The sequence below is a fragment of the Rhinolophus sinicus genome, linkage group LG06 (assembly GCF_036562045.2).
Source record: "Rhinolophus sinicus isolate RSC01 linkage group LG06, ASM3656204v1, whole genome shotgun sequence".
Taxonomy (NCBI): Eukaryota; Metazoa; Chordata; class Mammalia; order Chiroptera; family Rhinolophidae; genus Rhinolophus; species Rhinolophus sinicus.
The window spans coordinates 67900530-67925028 of record NC_133756.1 but is presented as its reverse complement, the minus strand read 5'-3'; the positions used below and the strand labels follow the sequence as shown (position 1 = coordinate 67925028).

The window sequence follows — 24499 nt, the reverse complement described above, 5'->3', positions numbered from 1 at the left end:
AATTTAAAAAATCACCTTATTGAAAAAATGGAGAAAGGATTTGAATAGACATTTCTCCAAAGAAGACATACAAATGGCCAACAGGTACACGAAAAGATAGCTGCTCAACATCATTGGCCATCAGGGAAGCTATTTTTTATAGCACCCCAGTGGATTCTGAGGTAGAGGCAGACAGGAAGCACTGCTCTGCAGCTTTGCCACAGCTTGATGCTTCCTTGATCTCACCCTGCCTTCCTCTTTATGGGCCTGACAGAGACGGGTTCAACAAAGCTTTGATTTGTTTTAAATAACCAGTTGTTGTCAGGCACAAGATCTATGGAAATGTAAGGTAAGATGTTTGTCTGCCAGATGGGGTACTTCCCATGTGCTGGGCTCACATCAGACAAAGAGCACGTGAAGGCAAAAAAAGTTAGGGCTGTGAAGTGAGGGAAGGAGAAGGTGATGGGGTTACGTTCCATTAATTTGCTATTTTCTTTTAGGAAAGATTCTGCTTTCAAGGGTGACAGAAATCAAGAAACAAGAATGTCGGTAATGAACTAACTTTTGTTTGTGGGCAATGCTTCCCAAATTTTAGTTATTTGCATACCATCTTCAAAATTTGTCATCACTCTGCTCTTTATCTCTATTTTTCTCAAATTTATTTTGAACTTATTTTAAAAGGAATTATTTCACTTTTTTCAATACTTTAAAATTTTTTTCAGTTACAGTATACATACAATATTATATTAATTTCAGGTGTACAACATAGTGATTAGACATTATATAACTTATGAGGTCATCTGCCAGTAAATCTAGTACCCATCTGACACCATACATAGTTATTACAATATCATTGACTATATTATGCTGTACTTTACCTCCCCATGACTATTTTATAACTATCAATTTGTATTTCTTAATCCCGTTTCCTTTTTCATCCATCCCCCTAACCACCCTCCCATCTGGCAATCGTCAAAATGTTCTCTGTATCTATGAATTTGTTTGTTTTGTTTGTTTATTTTGTTTTTTAGGTTCCACATATAAATGAAATCATATGTATTTGTCTTTCTCTATCCAACTTACTCCACTCAGCATAATACCCTCTATGTCCATCCATGTTGTTGCAGATGGCAAGATTGCATTCTTTTTTATGGCTGAATAATATTCCATTGTATATATGTACCACCTCTTCTTCATCCATTCCTCCATTGATGGACACCCAGGTTGCCTCCGTATCTTGGCTCCATATTGTAAATAATGCTGCAATGAACATATGAGTGCACATGTCCCTTCAAAGTCGTGTTTTGGGTTTCTTAGGGTAAATACCCAGGAGTGGGATTACTGGGTCCTTCTTTGACTCTTGTTATAGTTTTTGTTTTCAAGTCTGGTATAACTATTGCTTCTCCATATTTTTTTGCTTGTTTGTTTCCATTTTCATGAAATATCTTTTTCCCATCTCTTTACTTTCCAGTCTGGTTGTGTCTTTCAATTGAAGTGAGTCTCTTGTAGGCAGTATATGTAAGGGTCTTGTTTTTCTATCCATTCAGATACCCTAAGTCATTTGATTGGAGCATTTAATCCACTTACACTTAAAATAATTGTTGATAGATATGTACGCGTAGTTATTGCCATTTTATTCATATTTTTCATCTTTTTCTTCCTTCTTTTTAAAGAAGTCCCTTTAACATTGCTTGTAATACTAGTTTGGTGATGAACTCCTTCAGCTTTTCCTTGTCTGGAAAGCACTTTATCTGTTCTTCAATTCTAAATGATAGCTTTGCTGGGTAGAGAAATCTTGGTTGTAGGTCCTTGCTTTTCATCACTTTGAATATTTTATGCCAATTCTTTCTGACCTGCAAAGTTTCTGTTGAGAAATCAGCTCATGGTCTTACGGGAGCTCTCTCAAAGGTCTAACTGCTTTTTTATTGCTGCTTTTAAGATTTTTTCTTTGTTTTTAACCTTTGGCATTTTAATTATAATATGTCTTGATATGGGCCTCTTTGGTTCATCTTGTTTGGGACTCTCTGAGCTTCCTGGACTTGTATATCTATTTCCTTCACCAGGTTAGAGAAGTTTCCCATCATTATTTCTTCAAATAGGTTTTCAGTTCCTTGCTGTCTCTCTTCTCCTTCTGGTACCCCTATGATGCGAATGTTGGTATGCTTGATGCTCATTATTATCATTATTATTTTGGATTCTTTTTTCTTTTTGCTGTTCTGATTGGGTGTTTTATGTTACCTTATCTTCTAAATTGCTGATTTGATCCTCTGCTTCATCTAATCTGTTGATTTCCTCTAATGTATCCTTTATTTTAGTTATTGTGTTCTTCATTTCTTTTTTTTTTTTTTTTTTAATTGGGGAAGGCGAACAGGACTTTATTGGGGAACAGTGTGTACTTCAGGACTTTTTTTTTTTCCCCTCAACTCAAGTTGTTATCCTTTCAATCTTAGTTGTGGAGGGTTCTGTTCAGCTTCAAGTTGTTGTCCTTTCAGTCTTAGTTGTGGAGGGCGCAGCTCAGCTCCAGGTCCAGTTGCCGTTGCTAGTTGCAGGGGCGCAGCCCACTGTCCCTTGCGGGAGTCGAACTGGCAACCTTGTGATTGAGAGGACGCACTCCAACCAACTGAGCCATCTGGGAGCTCAGTGGCAGCTCAGCTCAAGGTGCCGTGTTCAATCTTAGTTGCAGGGGGCGCTGCCCACCATCCCTTGTGGGAGTCGAGGAATTGAACTGGCAACCTTGTGGTTGAGAGCCCGTGCTCCAACCAACCAACAACTGAACGATCCGGGAGGCAGCTCAGCTCAAGGTGCCATGTTCAATCTTAGTTGCAGGGGGCAGAGCCCATCATCCCTTGCGGGACTTGAGGAATTGAACTGGCAGCCTTGTGGTTGAGAGCCCACTGGCCCATGTGGGAATCGAACTGGCAGCCTTCGGAGTTAGGAGCACGGAGCTCCAACCGCCTGAGCCACCGGGCCGGCCCATGTGGTCTTTATTTCTGACGGGTTCTTTGTTTTCTATCACCATTTTTATGTTTCTTATCTTGTTGTTCAAGTTCTCCCTGAGATCATTGAGCATCCTTATAACCAGTGTTTGGAACTCTGAGTCTGGTAGATTGCTTGTCTTCATTTTGTTTAGTTCTTTTTCTGGAGCTCTGTTCTTTCATTTGGGACATGTATCTTTGTCTCCCCATTTTGACTTCTTCTCTGTATTTGTTTCTATGTAGTAGGTAGAGCTGGTATGTCTCCTGATCTTAGTACAGTGGCCTTATGTAGTAGGTGTGCTGTGAGGCCCAGTGGTACAGCCTCCCTGGTCATGTGACCCAGGTGCTTCAGGTGTGTCCCTTGTGTGGGTTGTGTGTGCCCTCCTGTTGTAGTTGAGCCTTGGTTGCTGTTTGCATGTCAGTGGGAGGATTTGACCCTCAGGCTGATTGGTTGTGAAGACTGGACATGACTACAGTGGAGGGGCTATTGTGCAGAGGCTGACCCTATGGAGCAGGATTTGCTTTAGCAGGGCTCTTGTCTGGTGCCTGCTCAGTCTGCCCTTTGGCTGTGTCATCTATGGAGGCAATTGGATGGTATTCCAGCTCAATCTGAAGCCAGCCATCAGGTGTGCCACCTTCAAGGCCTCCTGGAATGAGCCAAAAAGCAATATGCAAATGGCCACCATCCACTTGGAGTTGGGTGGTACCTGGGGAGACCAATCCTTGAACTGAGGCCAGCTGTCACTAGTGCCAGGCTTGGGGCTGCTTAGCAAGAGGTAGGGGACACACTGATGCTAGATGCCCCTTGTTTGGGGTTCATGAACCTTTGAGAAATTTTATGAAAGTCTGCTGCATGAACCACGATGAGCCATTTGTATGGAAAAGCCACTGGAAGAGGCTTGGGTAGCCTCGCACGTTGTGTGGTTTGGGGGGTCTCAGGGAATCACCAGGGTGAGACAACCATTGTTAGCCAGGTTGATGGAGACTCAGATATGGTGGCTGCCTATGTCTGCACACTGGGAAGGAGGAAGGCTCAACAAAGGAATAGTGGCTTCTACCAGCACTTCTGTCTGGGAGAAAGCTGCCCCTCCAGCCTTCACCATGAAGCCAGATAATTCAGTTGCACCCCATAGATCCCTGGTGCCTTTCCAGCTGCTGCCCCAGTGCTGGAGCTCAGAGTGAGTGAATCCATCAGTGAGTAAGTCCATGTGTGGGCCCTTTAAGAGGAATGTTTGGGATTCTAGCCACCCTCTGTCTTACTCAGCCACAATCTCTGCTGGTTTTCACAGCCAGAAGTTATGGGGACTTTTCTTCCTGTTACTGGAATCCTGAGCTGGATAGCCAGGTGTGGGGGTGGGACCCCTTGCTCCTCAATGGGACTTCTGCAGCCAAGATACCCCTCCCAGTTTTTAACTGCCACACATGTGTGTGGGACAAGCCTGTTCCATGCTTCTGCTCCTCCTACCAGTCTTGATGTGGCTTCTTTTGTATATTCTTAGTTGTAGGACTTTTGTTCAGCTAGACCTCAGGTCATTCTCAGTAATGGTTGTTCTGTAGTTTAGTTGTAATTTTGATGGAGTCAGGAGAGGAGGTGAGAACACCCTTTACCTACTCTGCCATCTTGACCAGAATCCCAGAATTATTTCACTTTCAAATGGAAAATCAGTATTAGTTGTAACAAATAGTAGGTAAGCCCCCAAATATATACAATGGAAAATAACAAAGTTATCATACCGAACTTTACTTTTACTTGTTAGACTTTCTGGCTAGAGCCTTTTCTTGCTGTTTAAATAAAGATTAGTAAGCAGAAGAGAAGTTGAAAGACCTACTAGCACTTGAGATTTATCTTGAATAGAAGCAGAAGTGCTAATGAATTGAAAAGAAATGTTTCACTTTGAGTTAGTGACATGGTTTTGTCCCTGTGTCCACCAACTTACACTTCTCCGGTTTGCCCCCACTTTGGTAAGATCAGTGCTCTAAGTCTGTAGTCAGTGCATTTGAAAAATATCTCTATTATGAACATTAAATGAAATTTAAAAAAAATTTGAGATCATGAGCTTCAAACAAATGAGATAAGGCTCCTTTTGTTTTGCTTTTAGGAATGGTACTTATTTTCCACTGCCCAGGCTTCTAACTGTAATCACCAGGGGAGCTGATGAAAATACTAAAGCCTGGATCCCTTCTCCAGTGATTCTGACTTAATTGGTCCTGGGTAAAGCTCAGGCATTGGGATTTTTTAAAAAGCCCTTTTCTGGTGATTCTATTATAATACGCAGCCAAATTTTAAAATGACTGCTCTGGATACTTGTCTTTTTGTAAATAACTTTCAACACCTTTATAAAACTAAAGAAACTGGGAAAGCCTTGCTGTGTGATGTGTTAATTGGATGCATTAAATGAAGTGATGCTTGCTTGTTACAATACTGGGGTAAGGAACTCTGGAACAAATGTGAGGGTCCCTCTAACCTTTTTTATTATTCTCATAAGAGTAAGATACAGATAGGTCTGGCTCACAAATTTCCTTTAATAAATGAGCTTCTTTACAAATGGTGAACTGCTAAGCATTTTCAATTGGATCTTTAAAAATAAATTCATTTGAAAAATAGATAGTTCACCATCACCCATCTTAAAAGTTATGGGTTGTGGTATCATAAATAGGGGTGAGGCTGGTTCTCACCCTAAGCTGACTCCACACTTTGCCATTCCAGGCACAGTGTGTATCTTCTAGCTGATGTGTATCAGTTTGAAAAGAGTATGTGGGATACTGTCACCACTTAATACATTTGGATTCATGTGAATCCTCCCTGGCCTGACATGAGAATGAGGTGTTGCAAGCTGAATGGTGGAGCCCCTGTAGAGTCATGGCAGTTTAAGGACTGGGCTCCTGGAAGGACACCACAGACAGGGCTCAAATAGAGTATGCGTTTTGTTAAAATCAAAACAAATTGCATGTTAAAATTGAGCATAAACATTTTCATTAACAGCATTTGTAAAAGTGAATCCAAAAACAGAAAAAGACTTAGTATATGTGTAAATATCAATGTACAGTTGAATAATCCAGCAGAACAGATTACGTTTGTCCTAAAAATCTAACCTTTATAGTCCAAGCTTAATTTCAAAGCCTTTAAGGTTCAAATAGGAGTAACTCTCTTGTTTTTATTTTAGTTCTTCTAAAATGTAGACAAGCATATCTTTGTAAAAATTAGTTTTATACTTGCTTTTGTTGTTCAGGTTAATATTTTGAAGTTATAGTGTTGACATGATATTAAGGAGCATCAGCTTTTGAGCAGTGACCTAGCATCTCGTTAGTTGCAAGTATTTGATTAGAGAGGATTTTCTCATCCTTTACAACAGCGGCTTGGTTGAGAATTGACTAACGAAATAACCTGTTTCTCCTTTTTCTTCCCCTCCTTACTTCTGGGCCTTTTTATTGTGTGAGAGACCCTGTCTTTTAGAAGGAGATACTTCTCTTTCGTCTCACACTGTAGTGGTCTGTTTAATTGTATATAAAGGGTACTAGCACCCTTTAATAGTTCTCATTTATCATCTGGGTTTGTAGAAGTTTCATTATAGGAAACACCTCTTCTCAGAGAGTAATCAAGATTCAAGTACTAGTACCAGTGAACTATCTTGGACCAACAACCAAGAAAGGAAATTCCTAAAACCATATCCTGGTCGGAAAAAGGCAAGAGCCAGAAGTAGCTTAAAAAGTAAGTTTGGTGCACGTCTTCTTTCAAGTCATTTTTCAAGTAAATCAGCAGGTGTTTATTTTTCAGTGTATGATGAGTGTGGGGACAGAACCCCAAAAAGCAGTTTCCAGGCTCTCAGCCTCACATAGACAGGTGCTGGCTCAGGTAGTAAATGGCCAACTGTGATTGCATGGCCATCAGCTGTGGCTAGTTGGCCGTCAGCTGTAACCAGTGAGCCATTGGCCACTAATATAACTGCTGTGGGTATGCTAGCAGAGAGAGAGAAGAGAAGAGGAATAATGGGGGCTAGCAAGAAGATGGCGGCTGGGCTGGCAAGCGTGGATGGCGGTTTGCGGACAGTGTGGATCCAGCCTCCAGTGAGAGTATAGTGCCGCCAGCGAGAATATACTAGTATGACTCCCCTACCTATGGCTCCGTGGGTGTTCCTTTTTGGCCTCACCATATCCTGCGTTCTTGTATGGGGAGCGGGACCAGAGACCCAGCAGGGTCTCCCGCATGACAAATGGCGCAGCGAGCAGGGTACGGTGCCGGCCAAAGCTCTCCAAAGGACGGTGGAGCAGTTTGTGCATGTGGACACTCAGTCTGAGGAAGACCAGGAGGAGCAGCTGCCGGAGAGCTGGACCCCCGTGGAGGGGTGGGAGGACGTGGACGGTTCTCCCACCAGCACAGGAAAAGCCATGCAGCTGCTGCAGAGATGGAGCCCCGTGGAGAGGTGGAAAGATGTGGACGGTTCCCCAACCAGCACAGGCCGGAGAAAGCGAAGGTCGTTGCAGCCCTGTGGGCCGGGGAAGTTCCTGCTCAGGCAGCCCGGATGCAGGACTTGTAGTCCCAGGAGGTAACGCTTGCTGAGTCCTCCGTGGGAGATGCGGGTGAGGTCAAGGTTGTCCCTCACCCCCAGGACAGCCCTGGCGAATGACTATGAACTATGGGGAATTGCCTTCCATCCCTAATTTAATGGACTGCTTGACTGTTTGATTGGGAACTGTTGTTAGTGGAACTGGGGGATATTTGCTTTTGTCTCTTGACTGTCCGCCATTGAGAATATGTAAGCACCTTGATTGTGAGTCGCTATTGTTCCAGCAGGGTACCCTGAGAGGCACAGAGAGAGTGGCAGTGCCCTGAGAAACCCTGGCTGTGTCCAGGAAGACAGGTGGTACCCTAAGAAGTCCAGGAAGTCTGGCTGAGCCCTGAAGGTACCCTGGCTGTGCCCAGGAAGTCGGGCTGTTCCCAGAGAAAGTGGCAGTGCCCTGAGAGCCCTGGCTGTGTCCAGGAAGTGTGGCTGTGCCCACAGAGAGTGGCAGTGCCCTGAAAGCCCTGGCTGTGTCCAGGAAGTGTGGCTGTTCCCAGAGAAAGTGGCAGTGCCCTGAGAAATCCTAGCTGTGCCCGGGGAAACTAGTGGTACCCTAAGAAGTCCAGGAAGTCTGGCTGTGCCCAGAAGCACTGGTGGTGCCCTGAGAAACCCTGGCTGTGTCCGAGGAACACAGCTGAATAATTATTAAAGGGATCGTCAGAACCAAGCATTTGACTTAGTTGTAGGAAATGGGAATGGCTTTTAGCCTGGACACGTATAATTGGGAGAGGGAAAAATGAGTTTTTGTATTTCTCATATGTAAACTTACCCATTGTACACTTATTTCCTTTCATTTTAGTTTTGCCACTTTCCCCTCTCAATCTTGGCAGGGACCGTGAGAAAGACCAAGTAAGTAAACTTTATCGGGGCTCCCGTGTGCCCTTATGGCATTAGCATGACACAGGTCGATCTGTTTAGGGTTAAACTGCATTTATTTCTAAAAAAACAAAAAAACAAACTACTTTTAGGAATATGAGAATAATAGAGCAGTCTTTTACTAGTATGTAAACCACTGTTAACAGAAACTGCAAAGACTTCTAAACATTTAGTATGAATCTTAGGTAATGATTTAGGATCTTTTTTTCATTGTTCCCCAATGTTGCTGAAAGATGTTTATTATAACAGTGCTTAAAATCTGGGCTGTTCTGATTAACTGAAAATATATGCTCTTTTGAATTTACTTTTTAAAATAAACTTCTTGGTTTATTTCTTCCCTTAGTGTTCAATTTGTTGACATGTTACTTCCAAAGCTTTTAATGATTTAAACCTTTAAGTCTTTATTTTGCAACTGGTGGAAATGCCTTCGAGCTTATATAAATACTGACTAAACCCTCAAAGTTTCTTAGTTCCCTTCAATTATCCTTATTTTATATAGAAAAGTAGTTAAGAGTATGAGCACCAGTGTCCTCCAAACCAACTCAAAGCCTAATTTTTCCTGCGATTAGCTGAATTACCTCTCAGAAGTTGGCTTTTGTTTCTTGTTAAATGAGACCTGTCCTATCTGGCTGCTGGGATTCTGAGGGCATCACCAACCCGTGGTTAGTGTTCCATTCATAGCTAGTTGTCTGCCCCCCAGCCGGCCTCCTTCCTTCAGCCTGGGAATCGCTGCCCTCTGTGAATCTAAGGGGCTCTCTGGTTCTGTAATGACAGAGATTGTTTATAGATTAAACCTGTGAGCCAGAGTAAGTGCCCAAATATTTGTTGAATAGTTCAAACTGAAATAATGAGTTATCAGAAATAGACCAAAAGAACAGTTTTTTAGTAACCATGTCTTTTTGTTTTAAATAAGCACGAAAGAAACATCAAAGCTTTGAGAATCCATAAATTTAAGTGTGCCAGTGATAAGAAGTCTCTGCTGATTTTCAGTGAGGGCATTGCTGACTTTGTACAAATTTCCATATTCAGAATTCACTTCTTTGTGTTGGAGTCATGAAGAGAATAATTTAGCAGGGGTCGGCAAACATTTTCTGTAAAGGGCCAGAGAGTAAATATTTTCAACTCTGTGGGCTATATGGTTTCTGTGGCAACTATTCATCTCTGGCAGTGCAGCAGGAAAACAGCCGTGGACATTCCTAAACAAACGGGTGTGTTGTGTTCCAATAATGTTTCTTTCCAGAACAGGCAGTGAGCTGTAGTTTGCTGACTCCTGATTTAGAGCACTGGTTCTCACTAACTTTATTGGTCACAAGAGTGACCCAGATGACTTGTTAAAACACGGGTTGCTGGGTCCTGTTCCCAGAGCTCTGACTGAGTAGGTCTTAGGTGAGGCTTGAGAACTGGCATTTCTGTCAGGTTCCCAGGTGTTGCAGATGCTGTGGTCCGGGACCAGACTTGGAGAACTTTGGTGTGCAGTTATTTTTGATTTAGAATTATCAATTGATACCGGCGGTGCCAAAAATATATGTACATGACTTGTATTCATCTTTAGTTATTGGTGTATATTGAGTATTACAATTTTAATGCAGTTTTTTCCTTAAAATGTGTATACATTTTTTTTGGTACCCTCTGTATATGACCTAATGTGCTTTCTACTCTGGGATCTTGTAGTCTTAGTGTTTAGTTTCAAATGGAACAAATCCAATACTTAAACTTTTTAAAAGGATATTGGAAATAAATGTCTTGGAATTTTTGACAGCTTGTCTTGAATGGTTATGAATGTTAACACTTTTAAAAAATATTATATTTTAGGCTAAACTTCTAACACCATTATGGAAAGATACCTCAAGGGAAAGTAATGCCACACCTCCAAACATTTCTGGAACAAAATTTCAGGGTAGTTCTACCCTTTTAACTCCTGAAGTTTCTGCCCAGAAAACAGGTACCTAATTTCTGTTGATATACATAGAGAAACTTATGTTTTGGGAAAGGTAGTTTGAAGTAAATAAAACATTTTTTGTCTTTTAATATCTGTTGAAGAAAGAGTGAAGGTATGATTGTTCTTCTCTTTAATGTCCTCATTAGCAAAATTTAGAGGATCTTGTGTTTTAATTCTGCTTTAACATTTGACATTAGCGTGTGCATAAGAATTGCTGGTTCTCCTCTTCTAAAGAAGCAAGAAACTCAAATGGTGACTTGTTAGTATAGGGGTTGGCAAACTTTCTCTTTGGATGGATACTAAGTATTTTTTGCTTTTTGGCCCTTATAGTTTCTGTTGTAACAATTTAACTTTGCAGTTGTAGCACAAAGTCAGTCACAGACAAGATGTAAACTGATGGGCATGGCTATATTTTCACAAAATTTTTATTTAAAAAACCAGGTGGCCCAAGGGGCTGAAGGGGCCAGAATTTGCCAACCCTTGACCTGCAAGGTTTATCTTAATCCCCACTGTACTTTATTAAAATTATTTGCATCTTAAAAATTTTTAAGAGAAGGGGTTTTGTTTGTTCACCTTTATCATCCTGCAGCTTAGCACGTTGCCCGATACATACTGGCACTTAGTAGACATGCAACTGACAACTTTTTAGCTTGGCTGCCACTGGCAGAAAACAAGTAGAGAAAAGGAAAAAGGAGAGAGGAATATTAGGATTAGAGAGTAAGAGGAAATAAGGGAGTGGAACTAAGAGAGAGAAGAAATAGAGGATCCCAAGGTTGAGGTGGCAGAAACCTTGCCCATGACCTTGGGGTCAGATGGGCAGCTATTAAAGGTCGGGATCTAGTTGAGGTAACTGGCTATTCATTTTATCTACTGATCCACAAACCTCATAACCACACATGCCCTGAAAGTTTTTTAAAATTTAGAACTGTGTCCCATTTTTTGATAGTGAGATTTAATATATAGAGGAGCATTAAAATGTTTTGCCTGAAGTTGCTCTTAGTGCGTTTTCTCCCTTGAAACTGTTCTCTCTAATATTCAGAACTTCAAAGCTCCCACTCACTGGGCAATCTCTCTTCATTGGAACATTCAGAGGTTGAAGAAAATGTACCTAAGGTATTATTTAATTGTTGGGTTTTCTAGAATTAATATCATATTTGCATAATGTATGGGCTTATTCCTTCATAAGGGATAATGTAACACCATTTATTTCTTATTTTGACACAAATACGTATACTTGTGGCCTGTTGATTTTTTTCTTTTTCTTTTTCTTTTAAGACTGTGAACCCAGAGTCATTGATGGAAAATACTAACTTCAAACATAAACTGGAAAACTTGGAAGACAGAGGTGAGAGAATATAAAACTTTTTGCAGAATAAAGCCAAACAAATCTGATTTTGGCAGGCCAGGCTGTTATTCAAATTGCAGCAGATAAAATCACTTTACAGAGTGACGATTGCTAGGTCTTGGAGAGACTAGTGTGATCTGCAGGTCAGCTCCAAATGTGCATGAAGGTCGAGGGGAAGAGGGGCTTCTTCAGGAACAAGAATGTCTCCTGTCAAGAAGCACATAGCCTGGGGCCCGAATCCCGTCAGCCAGCGCGTCTCTTCTCAGGCCTCATACAAGAGCTTAGCAGGACGCTTACAGTTTGTCAGCAATGTTTCAAAAAGTTGTATGGCCAAAGTATTAAAATTTCTGAATTCATTTTTTGTGGAAATGGTTATCCAAAGGTTCCCAGACCAGGTCACAGTGTTGTGAATTAGTTTAGTACCTAACCAAACATCTTCAGGATGTTTCTGAATAGTTTGTTTTTTCTTTGCATGTTAAATTAAATATCAGGAAGATTCAAATAGTTATGAATTATATGCAGGATAGTTAGCATATCAACACAACAGACATGTGTGAACCACCATCCAGTTTAAGAAACAGAACATTGCGATTTCCAAATCTTGGTTCGCTCCACGCCAAACCCATCCCCGCCCTTCCACCTTCGCAGGGGCCCATTCATTAAGCTTAGTTTTGTGTTTGAGTCCACTGCTTTTATTTTTTTTTCACTTTCACATTGTGAAGAGTGCCATAGATTCAGAAGAGAATACAAAATGTGTACAGTTTAAAGAACGATTATGAAGTGAATATATATGTAACCACAACTCAGAGTAAGAACCAGAAAGAGCCCTTTCATACGGGGTCATTCCCTGCCCATTCCCTCCATCCTTCAGAGGTAATGACAGTCCTGACTTGTGAAAACCCTTCTGTGGCTTTTCTTTATAATTTTACTTCCTTTGTGTGTATCCCTATGTAATAGGTAGTTTAGTTATATTTGATTTGAAATTTAAACAAATGGCAGCATACTGTGTATATCTTGTGTGTCCTGCTTCTTTTGCTCAAAATCATTTGTAAAGGTCCATTTATGCCAATACATAGGTGAAGTATATTAATTTTCATCACAATATAATATTCAGCTACACAAATATACCGTCATTTATCCATTGTAGTGCTGTGGGGTCTTTGGATTGTTTGCAGTTTTAGTTATTAGAAATAATGCCACTATAAAGAATCATGTCCATTTCTCCTGGTACATATGTGAAAAATGTTCTCTAGGTATGTTTTAGGAATAGAATTGCTAGGCCATAGAGTATATGTACCTTTAACAGTTTCAGATGTGCCAAACTGTGTTTCCAACGTGGTTGTATCCACTTACTTTCCCACCAGCTGGATGTGAGGGTTCTGGTGCTTCACATTCTGCCAAGATTGGGTATTTTAAAATCTTGATTCGTGTGTATGTATATACAGTGATGTTTTAATTTGAATATCCCTGATTAAGGTTAAGCATCATTTTATATGTTCATAAGCCATTTGAATTTCCTCTTTTGCGTAGTGTCTAAAATGTCTTGCTGATTTGTTAATAGGCTTGTCCTTTTATATCAGTTCCTAGGAGTTCTTCATAGATTCTGGACTTGGTTATATGTCTTGTAAATATCTTCTTCACGTGGTGGTTTGCGCTTCTCTCTCTCTGTGATGTTTTCTCTATGTCTTTATGAGTTTTTTTGATAAACCAAAGTTCTTAATTTTAATGAATTCTAATTTATTAATCTCTTCTTTATGGTTAGTACTTTTTTAGTCTTGAGAAATTCTTCCTTACCAAAAGTCAAAGATATCTTATAAATTATTTCCTATATTTACTTAATGCTATACATTTCTGAGTACTACTATAGGTGAATCCCACACATAATATGTATTTGTTATTACTTATTTAAAAATACTTTTTCTTTAAGAAAAGTAGTATATTTCTCAATTACCAGTGGTATGGGATTTTTTCTAGCTCTCGTTTTGTTACTGTTTCTAGTTTGATTTCATTGTGGCTAGAGAACATGGTCTGTATGATTGCATCCTTTGCAATTTTGAGATGTCCTTTATGGCCCAGTATATGTCAGTTTTTTTTAAAGGTTAATTTGTGGTTAAGAGTATATTCCACAATTATTGAGTGTAGTGTCTCTATATGTGCGTATCCATTCAGTCACTTTTCTTAATTACATTCTTCAAATAGTTTGTATTCTTACTAATTTTTTTCAGTCCACTTGTTTTATCAGTTGTTGAGAGTAGTGTATTAAAACCTCTTATGATGATTGTGGACTTGCCAGTTTCTCTTTCTGGTTCTGTTCAATTTTGGTTTATATAAAATAAGAATGGCTTTAAGTGCTTGTAAATGTAAAATATTTTAGCTTTATGGCATATTGAAACTTTTATCATTATGAAGTGTCACCCCCCCCTTATCTCAGTAATGTGTTTGTCTTAAAGTCTGTTATTTCTTTTGTTTAGAATTGGCATAGTATCATTTTTTCATCCTTTTATGTTTAACATATATGTCCTCATGTGATAGATATCATTTGTAAATAGCCGATATTTGGAGTCTCCGACTCCTCATATCATAGTACGTGTCTTTTAACTGGAGTATTTAGTCCAATTAAATTACTGTAACTACTCCTATATTTGGATTATAGCTACTAATTTATTTTGTACTTTCTATGTGACCCAATCATTTTGGTTTCTTTCTCAATATTTTAAAAATTTTGCTTAAGTCTTTTTTCTCATTCTATTTTCCCCTCTACTCATTTATAGTTACCTACTCTATTTCTTTTCATTTACTGATTAACCTAGAAATTATAACATGAATAACTTTTCGAAGTCTAACTTTAATCAGTAGCATTCTTTTCCTCCCAGATCATACAGGACCTTAAGTCTCTTGAATTCCATTATCCTACCCCAACTGTGTTATGTGGTGGTATTCTTTATTTTCATTTTATTATAAAAGTTGAGATACTGTTTTATGTAGTCATTTACATTTTTATATGCCCACATATTTACCACTTTGTTTACATTCTTCTACCCTGTTTCCCCGAAAATAAGACCTAGCCAGACAATCAGCTGTAATGTGTCTTTTGGAGCAAAAATTAATATAAGACCCGGTATTATATTGTATTTTATATTATATTATGCCAGGTCTTATAGTTAAATGAGACCGGGTCTTATATTAATTTCTGCTCCAAAAGACACATTAGAGCTGATTGTCTGGCTAGGTCTTATTTTCGGGGAAACACGGTAGCTTCTCACTCTCCATGTGAGACTTCTTTCTTTCTGCTTATGATACACCTTTGGTGAGGGTCTGCTGGTGGGAACTTCCTCAGTTTTTCGCTTGTATGAAAAGGCCTGTTTCACCTTTATTCTTGAATAAATTTTCACTGAGTGTCAATACAGATTGGCAGAACTTTTTCTGTCAGTACATCAAAGGAATTAAACTGCCTTTTGTTTTCTGTCATGTGATGAAAATTCAGCAGTTAATCTCACAGTCACTCTGAAGGTAATTTGTCTCTTCTTGCCTCCCTCTAAATACTTATAAGATGATTTCTATTTATCTTTGACAATTTTCCACTTATTAAAATTTGTCTAAGTGTGGTATTCTTTTTATTTTATCCTGCTTGACGTTTGTAGGGCATCTTGAATATATGACCTAGTGTCTTTCATCATTGCTGGAGAAGTCTCAGCATTATCTCCTCAAATATTGCTTCTGGCTCATTCTCCCTTCTTCTTGAACTCCAGTTAGATGCATAATACTCTGTCTCATTCGGTATTCAGTATGTAAGAGTAGTCTCTAAATTACGCTTAGTTATTTTCCATTTCTTTGCTCTGTTTGCATGCTGGCTAATTTAATTTGCCCAATCTTCCAGTTCACTGCTATCTCTTTACCTATATCTAATCTGCTATTGAATCTATCATGAAATGTTTATTATTGTATCTTTTTTTTTAGAAAATGTTTGGTTCTTTACAGATCTTCTGGGTCATTTTACATAGTGCCCTGTTCCCTTAAAAATATTTTTAAGCTTGAATTTATTTCTTTAAAAAGAACAGGTGTTTTTAATAATGTGTATCTGAGAATTACAGTAACTAAAGTTTTTGTGAGTACCTTTCTGCTGTCTGATTCTGCTGCTCTCTGCTCACAGTGCATTGTTTCCTTGTGTGCTTAATGGTTATTTATTTATTTGCAGCTTCTCATTTTCTTTAGAAATTATTTATGATACTTCATTGAAGCCTGGGATGAAGTGATTGCTTCTTTACCCTTTTTGTTGTTTGCTGATTTTTTTGCTCTTTGGCCAGATTCTACTTCAACTAATTTTGTCACTCTTGTTTTCTTTTTGTCTCCACTTGCCAAACTATTGTCATGTTTTTATTTTCAATCATTATAAATAATTTTATTTTAGGAGTTTATTTTTCTCTATAGCATAATATGGGTTTTGCTATATGATCTAACCTGAAGATATTTTTCTTTGAATAAATGACTCAAACCTACTTTTATTGATATGACCCATTTTTGTCTTTGTTCTATGATTATTGTATGTGATGTTGCCTTTTTAAGGTTTTACAAATTATTTCACCATATGGTCTGTTAACTTTTCAAACATATTTGATTGTTAATTTTAATTTAAACAGCTTGATTGGGTGTAAATCCTTGACTTATTCATGTTTTGAGGACTTTGTAATGTTCAACTATCTTCTAGGGTTACATTTTTTTCCCTTTTAAGTGAATTGAACTTTTTGTTTGGGAGCTCAAAGGATTCCTTGCTTCCTCTCTTTTGTTCATAGTCCCCAGTGTCATATGTCCCCATCCAATAGGTAAACATTGTAATGTGTTTGCTTATTTATTTATCTTGATATACCTGGAGAGACTTTATTTTAATTTTTTTGATTTTTTTCTATGTTTATTGAGCTATAATTGATATATAACATTGTGTAAGTTTAAGGTTACAGCATGTTGATTTAATACATTTATATATTGCAGTATGATTATCACCATAGCATTAGCTAATACCTCCATCATATCACATAATTACCATTTCTTTTTTGTGGTGAGGACATTTAAGATCTACTCTCTCAGCAACTTTCAAGTATTATTAACTGTAATCACCATGCTGTGATTGGATCCCCAGAACTTATTCATTTTACAACTAGAACTTTGTATCCTTTGGCCACCGTCTCTCCATTACCCCACTTTCCACCTCTCGTAACCACCATTCTAGTCTCTGTTTCTAAGAGTTCAATATTTTTAGATTCCACATGTAAGTGAGATCATACAGTATTTGTCTTTCTGTGTCTGACTTATTTCACTTAACATAATGCCCTCAAAGTCTATGCATGTTGTTGCAAATGGCAAGATTTTCCTCTTTTTTATGACTAAATAATATTCCAATGTATGTATGTACCACATTTTTATTATCAGTTTATCTGCCAACAGATGCTTAGGTTGTTTTCATGTCTTGATTATTATAAATAATGCTGCAGTGAACATGGGGTACAGATACCTCTTTGAGATAGTGATTTCATTTCCTGTGGGTATATACCCAGAAGTGAGATTGCTGGATCTTATGGTAGTTCGATTGTTAATTCTTTGAGGAACCTCCATAGTGTTTTCCATAGTGGCTGTACCAATTTACATTCCCACCAACAGTGCACGAGGGTTCCCTTTTCTCCATATCCTAGCCAATACTTATCTGTTGTCTTTTTGATAATAGCCATTCTAACAGGTGTGAAGTGATACCTCATTTTGGTTTGGATTTGCATTTTCTTGATGATCAGTGATGGTGAGCACGTTTTCATGTACCTGTTGGCCATCTGTACATCTTCTTTAGAAAAATGTCTATTCAGATTCTCTGCTCATTTATAACTTGGATTTTTTTTTGTTTGTTATTGAGTTGTATGAGTTCTTTATATATCTTGGACATTAACGCCTATCAGATATCTGGTTTGTACATACTTTTTCCCATTTTGTAGGTTGATTTTTCATTTTTTTGGTGGTTTCGTTGGCTGTACAGAAGCTTTTTAATTTGATGTAGTCCAACTATGTTTATTTTTGCTTTTGTTGCCTTTGCTTTTGGTGTCAAATCCAAAAAAATCATCACCACGACCAATGTCAAGGAGCTTACTGCCTATGTTTTCATCTAGGAGTTTTATGGTTTCAAGTCTTATGTTTTGAGTTAATTTTTGTATACGGTATAAGACAGTGGTCCAATTTCATTCTTTTAACATTTTTTTGACAGCATGTGGCTGTCATGTTTTCCCAACATGATTTCTTAAAGAGACTGTCCTTTCTTCATTGTATATTTTGGCTCCTTTGACATAAATTAATTGATCACATATGTGTGTGTTTATTTCTGGGCTCTCTATCCTATTCCATTGATCTGTGTGTCTATTGTTATGCTGGTACCATGCCGTTTTGATTACTATAGTCTTGTTATAGTATAGGAAACATGATGCCTCCAGCTTGGTCTTCTTTCTCAGCATTGCTTTGACTATTCAGGTCTTATATGGTTCCATATAAATTTTAGGATCATTTGTTCTGTTTCCGTGAATTGTTTCTGTTTGTGGTATCTATTAGTGGTATACATTGTTCTTATTAATGGTATCACATAATTCACGTAGGCTTTCTTCACTCTTTTTCATTCTTTTTGTCTTTGTTCTCCTCTAACTGGATAATTTCAAATGATCTCTTTGACACCATAGATGCTTTTTTTCTGCTGGCTCAGGTCTGTTGTTGATATTCTCTATTGAATTTTTCATTTCATTTTTGTATTCTTTAGCTCCAGAATTTTTCTTTGGTTCTTCTTTATGATTCCTATCTCTCTGTTAACTTCTTGTTTTGTTTGCAAATTGTCTTCCCGATTTTGTTCAATTGCCTTTCTGTGTGTCCTTGTAATTCATTGAGCTTCCTTAAAACAACTATTTTGAGTTCTTAGTTGGGCATGACAGAGCTCCATTTCTTTGGGGTCAGTATAATTATTGTGGTGTTATGTTTCCTTGAGTTTTCATGTTCCTTGAAATTCTGGATTGCTGTCTTCACACTTGAAGAAGCAATCACCTTCCTCAGTCTTTATTGACTGGCTTCAGGAGAGAAATGCCGTTTTTCAGTCCTTCCAGAGATTCCGAAGCTTCCTCAGACCTTTGCCATGGATATGCCTGCTTCTGCTTCCCTCTGTGGGGTACTTTGTAAGATTGCATGTTTTCTCTCAATCCTGCAAAGTGAGGCCAGTGCTGCCAGCCTCCTGTAGCTTTCCCTAGAGTAGTGCTGACGGCTCAAGCGTCTGTGCTTCTTCGCAATCCTGCAGGATTGGCCTTTCTTCAAATGCTCTCGGTCAGTACCCTTGGAGTGGTAAGGGGGCAATGTGCAAAGTGAGCCAACCGCAGGATGGGGGCATATGTGTGTGGGTGAGGCATGTGGAGTGTTTGTGGCGACCATAGGCCAGTTGGGGGGCCCATAGGTGAGGCATCTCCAGTGGCTCATGGTCAGGCTTTTCGATGGAGTCTAGAGCAGGATCTATCTTTGTCCCTTTGGTGCTCTCCAAGTGCCCTGGATGCTGTTCTCCCAGCCTGTCCCCACCCCCAGTTGTGTATCATACCTTAGTATTCTGGACGGGGCACGAAAGAAGTGGTTCTCTTTCGCAGTGTCCCGCACAGCTTGGGAAACTGAGCGCTCCCTCAAATGCTCTCACTTTCCCCCATGAGAGAAATCACAGGCTGCAGAGGTCTCTTGGCTGAGCTGTGCTGCCTCGAGTGAGTGGTGATGTGTTTAAAGTGAAACTGTTCTTATTACCCTCTTCAATATGTCCAATCTTGGGTTTTTAAAAAAAAAGTCCAACAAGGTGCTAGAACTTCCCCACTGGATTCCAAGACTTCCTTCCACAAAGGCACTTTTGTCTATAGGTGATTTTCAAAGTAGGTATTCTTTGGGGGGAGCGGGTAGAGATAGTAGAAAACTTCTATTCTGCCATTTTGCTTGTCAACTGATGTTTTAATGTTTACCCTAGAACTTTTGATGCGCCATGCTTCCAGAACTGGAAGCAAACAGGATAATTTTACTCATGATTTTGCATTTTGCCCTCATCTACCTTCTAGGCCATGTCTTCATCATTGGGAAGGAGTCAGGAGGACAGCTTCTTTGTTCCATTCAGTGCTATGAATGCCGAGTTCAGTGCCTGGCATATAAAGGCATATTGAATAATAAGTATTTGCCAAGGGGCCAGAATAAGAACCTTAAAAAATCCTAGCATTTAGATAGCCAGTTAGCTCAGTTGGTTAGAGCATGGTGCTGGTAGCACCAAGGTTGCTGGTTCGATCCCTGCATGGGCCACTGTGAGCTGCGCTCTCCTTAAAAAAAAAAAATAATCCTTGCATTTAATTATGAACCTCTGCATAATTCCATCATTGAAAAATCGTTCCTACATAGTCACAAGTAAGTAAGTATTATTAATTGATTTACGGATTTTAAAATCCATTAATCCGTGCAAAAGATATTTCAGTAGTCCCCATCAGGCTGAGCAATTCAACCATGGAGATTGTCTTCAATTTTTCATATTCTCAGCATACTAAACATTGGTGGAATAAACAAAGGAATTGGCGTTGGGAAAGTATCTCCAGGGGGAGGATATTGGGTAAAGAAGACTGTGAAGGTTGTTGGCCTTTCTCATTCTAGGCCACAGGGTGTCACTTCAGAGTAAGATTTTCAAAATGCCTTAACTTAGGAGAATTTGACTGTTAACCACAGGGTTGGTTCTGTGTAGCACTAAAAATTGTCTTATCAGAAGTGTGACTATATCAATATGGATACTAAATTATGGTCACTGCAAACTGTGCCCAGGAGGCCACCCAGTGTAAATTCAGAAGCTCCTCAGATTTCAAAAGTCTTCAATTTTCATGCCAATGAGGAAAGCTGTGTTCAAAAGCAAGAGCACACCCCTTCTGCCAGCCACCAGTAAACAAATGGAGTTAGCATTCCCCATTTGAGATCACTTTAGTTTCAGCCAGGGTTTATTTACTGTTTGTGTTTATTCATTTTTTATTTGTCTTTGTTTTTTCTTTGTTTATATTTATTTTGAGGTGCTTTATATATGTAGTTTTAACCCCTTTAAGAGAATGTCAAAAAGTCCCTGTTGAAAGAGGCATATAGTTACCATGGAAACAAAACTGAGTCAACTGCATCACTTAGGACCTGCAGCCTTTAATATATGCACGGGTTTCTCCAGAGCAGCCTGTTCTCTCTTCAGAGCCATTCCTCTGTTACGGGTAAAATACTTTAAAGATTGCCTCCTCCAAAAGAGTTCTCTATGCCAAATTATTTCCATGTTCCTGATGTGGTCCTTCTGGATGATTACTTTTTAGTAGGTTCACAAATTCCAAGCCACTCACACAGTGTTCCTGGATTCCTTTCTTCAAGTAATGTAACTATTGTCTGTGCCAGCAGACACCATACTTTACCATGGGTGGTGCATGAACGTGATAAATTGAAATTTAGGGCCATGCTTTGAGCTATTGCTGCAAATATATTGTCTGAAGAGAGAGAAAAATCCAGATAGGGTAGAACAGGAAGCAAGGAAAGAAATGTAGTAGTTGAGGCCTAATTGGGGGTAGCTGGAATCCTTCCTAAGTGGTTTCTCTGGACCCTGACTGGGGTGTAGAAACCATGTGAGATTCATGCGAGTGCTGTTTGTTTCGAGGCTTGAAGGGGACAGTGCTGTACCTGGATGCTTTCCTTGATATTTGAAAATCATTTATCCTTGCAATAATGCAACCTCCTAGAAAATATCCATCCATTCTTTTCAAACAAATGAATGTGCCTAAATCTAGTAAGAACGATGGGAAGAAAGAAATAGTGGCTCCTATAAGTTACTTCTCAAAATGGAGAGTATTTCTTATGCTTTTCATTTTATTTTTTCCAGACAGGCCAGATGTAGGCAATTGCTTTTCCAAGTTCTTCAGAGTGGGAATGTGATGTCTAATGAGGTTTTCAGTGAATGAAAATTCTATCACAGCAAATCAACTGAGGTGTCTCATGAATTCCATCATTCTTGTATGATCATTTTGTTTATATACCTGGTATTAATTTAGTCCCTTCTGCTTTTGGATCATTCTTTTCTCTCAGTTAGGTATTTATTACATCTCTTGTTTTACCTCTCTTGTTTTGCTATTTCCTTTTTTTTTCTTTTAATAGAAAATAATCTAATTTGACATTTAAACCTAGGTTATTCATTTTTCTTAAAAAATGTATCTTCTATTTTACCAGAGAGCATGAAGTATTTGATACTGACTATTCTCTATTTTGCATAATTTTAATGGCAAAATTATTTTTCTTTTATCATCTTGAAGTTTACAACTAGTATGTCCTACTATGGTGATATTTCTAAAAATTAGTATATTTACAGTTCCTCCCAAAAGGTAGTTTTAGCAGATTTTAAAATGCTAAACTTTATTAATTTCTGTTTTTATTTATGTAGTGGTATTTGGGTCTCTAAAGGTTTTGATAGTCCTCTGTCTCACCTCTCCCTACTAGTATAAGATAATTAGAATAAATTCTTATCTATTTTACCAAGATCCTCTCTTAGGATATGTCTTATAGCTTATTTCATAGAAGCTTGGCTATTCTGCAACATTCACTCATTCATCGAATGTCTACTATGTGTGAGGCACTTTTCTATGTGTTAGATATTCTAGGGAACAAAACAGACAAAATCCCTGCCCTTGTTGGAGCTTCCCTTCTATGGGGGGAGAAAAGTGAAGAGTGTAGTATGTTATATTGTGATAAAGGGGACCTAAAGGGTAGGGGTCTCAAAGGGGGTGGTTGTACTGAAATTGTAGGTTGGATGGCCAGAGGAAGCCTCAGTGCCGATATGTGGGGGGATGGACTCAGATCAGAGGAGGAACGAGTGCAAAGGCCTTTAGGTGCGAGGGTAGCTGAGGGTCTGAGGAAGCACAGAGACCGGGGTAGAGGAGCAGAGTGGAGGAGGAGAAACTTGCCTCTTCCCTTCTCCACTGTCTTCCCACCATATTGCACAACTCCTTGCACATAGTGGCATTTAAATATTTATTAAGCAAATTAATGAAATTAGATTCCAGAACTTTCAAAGAGAAAATCAATGGCAATTAACTGGATATGCGAGGAGAGGGAAAAGCCAGATGACTCCACAGCTGCACATGTGTTTAGGGGCTCAGTATATGGTGGGGAACAAAGTGGTTTGAGGGGGAAAATAGAATGGGTTTGAGATGGAGATGTTGAGTAGGCAGTTGGAAATACAAATTTGCTGCTTAAGCGAGCTCAGGCAAGAGAGATTTGGGAGATGACAGTTGAAGATATGGTATTGATGAGCTCCTCCAGGGCCATGGTGGACAGGGTCACGGCATGGGAATGCAGAAAGAGGTATGGATTCATTCTATAGGCAGGACCTCAGGCCGTGTTGATGGAAGAGAAGGGGATGGTAAAGAAAAGCAGGAGTCAGACCGAATAATAGAACTCTTTTGACAATGGTGGTGCCATTTGGATAAGATTGGGAGGATGAGGTGAGGACATGTGTGGGGGGAAAGTGATTGGAACATATTTAGTAAATACCGAATTGAGAAGAGACTCTGTATTTAAATCTCATAAGTTGATGCTCTCTGAGTCACTTGAGCTAGTGAGAGGAGCCAAAAGGATCTCATTTGTATGGTAACCCTGAAGCTCCAGTGTTACCAGCAGGTGGCACACGCTGCGGGGTGATCTGTGAACTTCCAAAGGCCCACATGTGGGGAAATCTTGCTATTTTGCCATTTAGCCTGGAGCCTTGGAAGTGTTCCTGATGCCAACCATTACTGCTTTCTGTTAGATTCAGTTTGTATGTTACAGAGCTCATCAAAAGGAGGCCTGTTCCCCTGCATCTTCTTTCGGGCATCAGTAGACTCAGTGCTTTGATACTTGTCCCATGTGCCAAATGATAATTAGTAACAGGCAGGGAATAACTTTCACTTGGTGCTTATCAATAAAGGTTAGATATTAACTGGTGAAAAGATAAACTTGGGACAAAAGAAATGTGTGTGTTGTTATTAATCGCCTGTGCTTGCCTTCAGACATATCAGATGGTAGTTTTGCTAAGTGGAAACAGCCAAAATTGGAAGAAGATGATTCTCCAGGATCCCTTTCCTCAGTGACAGAAGAAACGGACTTGGCAGGTAACATTATGCACCCAGCCAGCCCGTGAAGCAAGAGTGTGACAAAATTGTAAGCACCGAATGTAGAAACGTGTGAGTTAAAAGGAGTTACAGTATGAAGATCATAGCAATTGCAGGACCTAAAAATGAAGCATTCTGTCCTTTCAGAGACAAGCAAATTGTTGCACAAATTACAGATGACAGTAAGCATATCTCCTTTTAGCTGTTAGATTTCAGCCTCTTAACTCTTCTTTGTGGCAATTTTCGGGCCCTAAAGGTTCCTAAACTTACAGGTTTCTGCATTAGTTAATGGTTATTAACTAAATTTTAGTGTTGGAAATAGACTATACCAATGAAGGAGAATGATCTGAAACGTCTGCTTGTGAGGGGTTGGCCATCTGGATGAGTGATGCCACTCTACGTTGAAACAAAAGGGTCCAGAAAGGCAAATTTGGAAGCCCAGAGATACTAGAGCGTGGTGGTTAAGAGCAAGGCAGCCTGGGTTCCAATCCTGAAGCAGTTAGTGCGTGCTTACATAAGTTATTTGATCTCTGTGTTAAGTGTGGACAATAACACGGCCCCCTTCACATGGTCTTTATGAGGATTAAATGCGTGGACACATGCAAATCCCTTAGAACAGAGACCCTTCAATGGCCCTCATAAAACTTCTGGAA

The 24499-nt window shown here is 39.3% G+C and overlaps 1 protein-coding gene across 1 annotated transcript in view; it reads left to right on the top strand.

The window, feature by feature from the left end:
- Positions 1-24499, top strand: part of SYCP2L (synaptonemal complex protein 2 like) — a 77859-nt gene that overhangs the window by 39097 nt on the left and 14263 nt on the right. The window contains exons 18-24 of the mRNA XM_074337065.1: positions 480-528; positions 6513-6663; positions 8313-8362; positions 10202-10331; positions 11368-11441; positions 11604-11673; positions 23745-23846. Of these exons, the coding sequence (XP_074193166.1) occupies positions 480-528; positions 6513-6663; positions 8313-8362; positions 10202-10331; positions 11368-11441; positions 11604-11673; positions 23745-23846 (626 nt within the window). The remainder of the gene's footprint in view (positions 1-479; positions 529-6512; positions 6664-8312; positions 8363-10201; positions 10332-11367; positions 11442-11603; positions 11674-23744; positions 23847-24499) is intronic.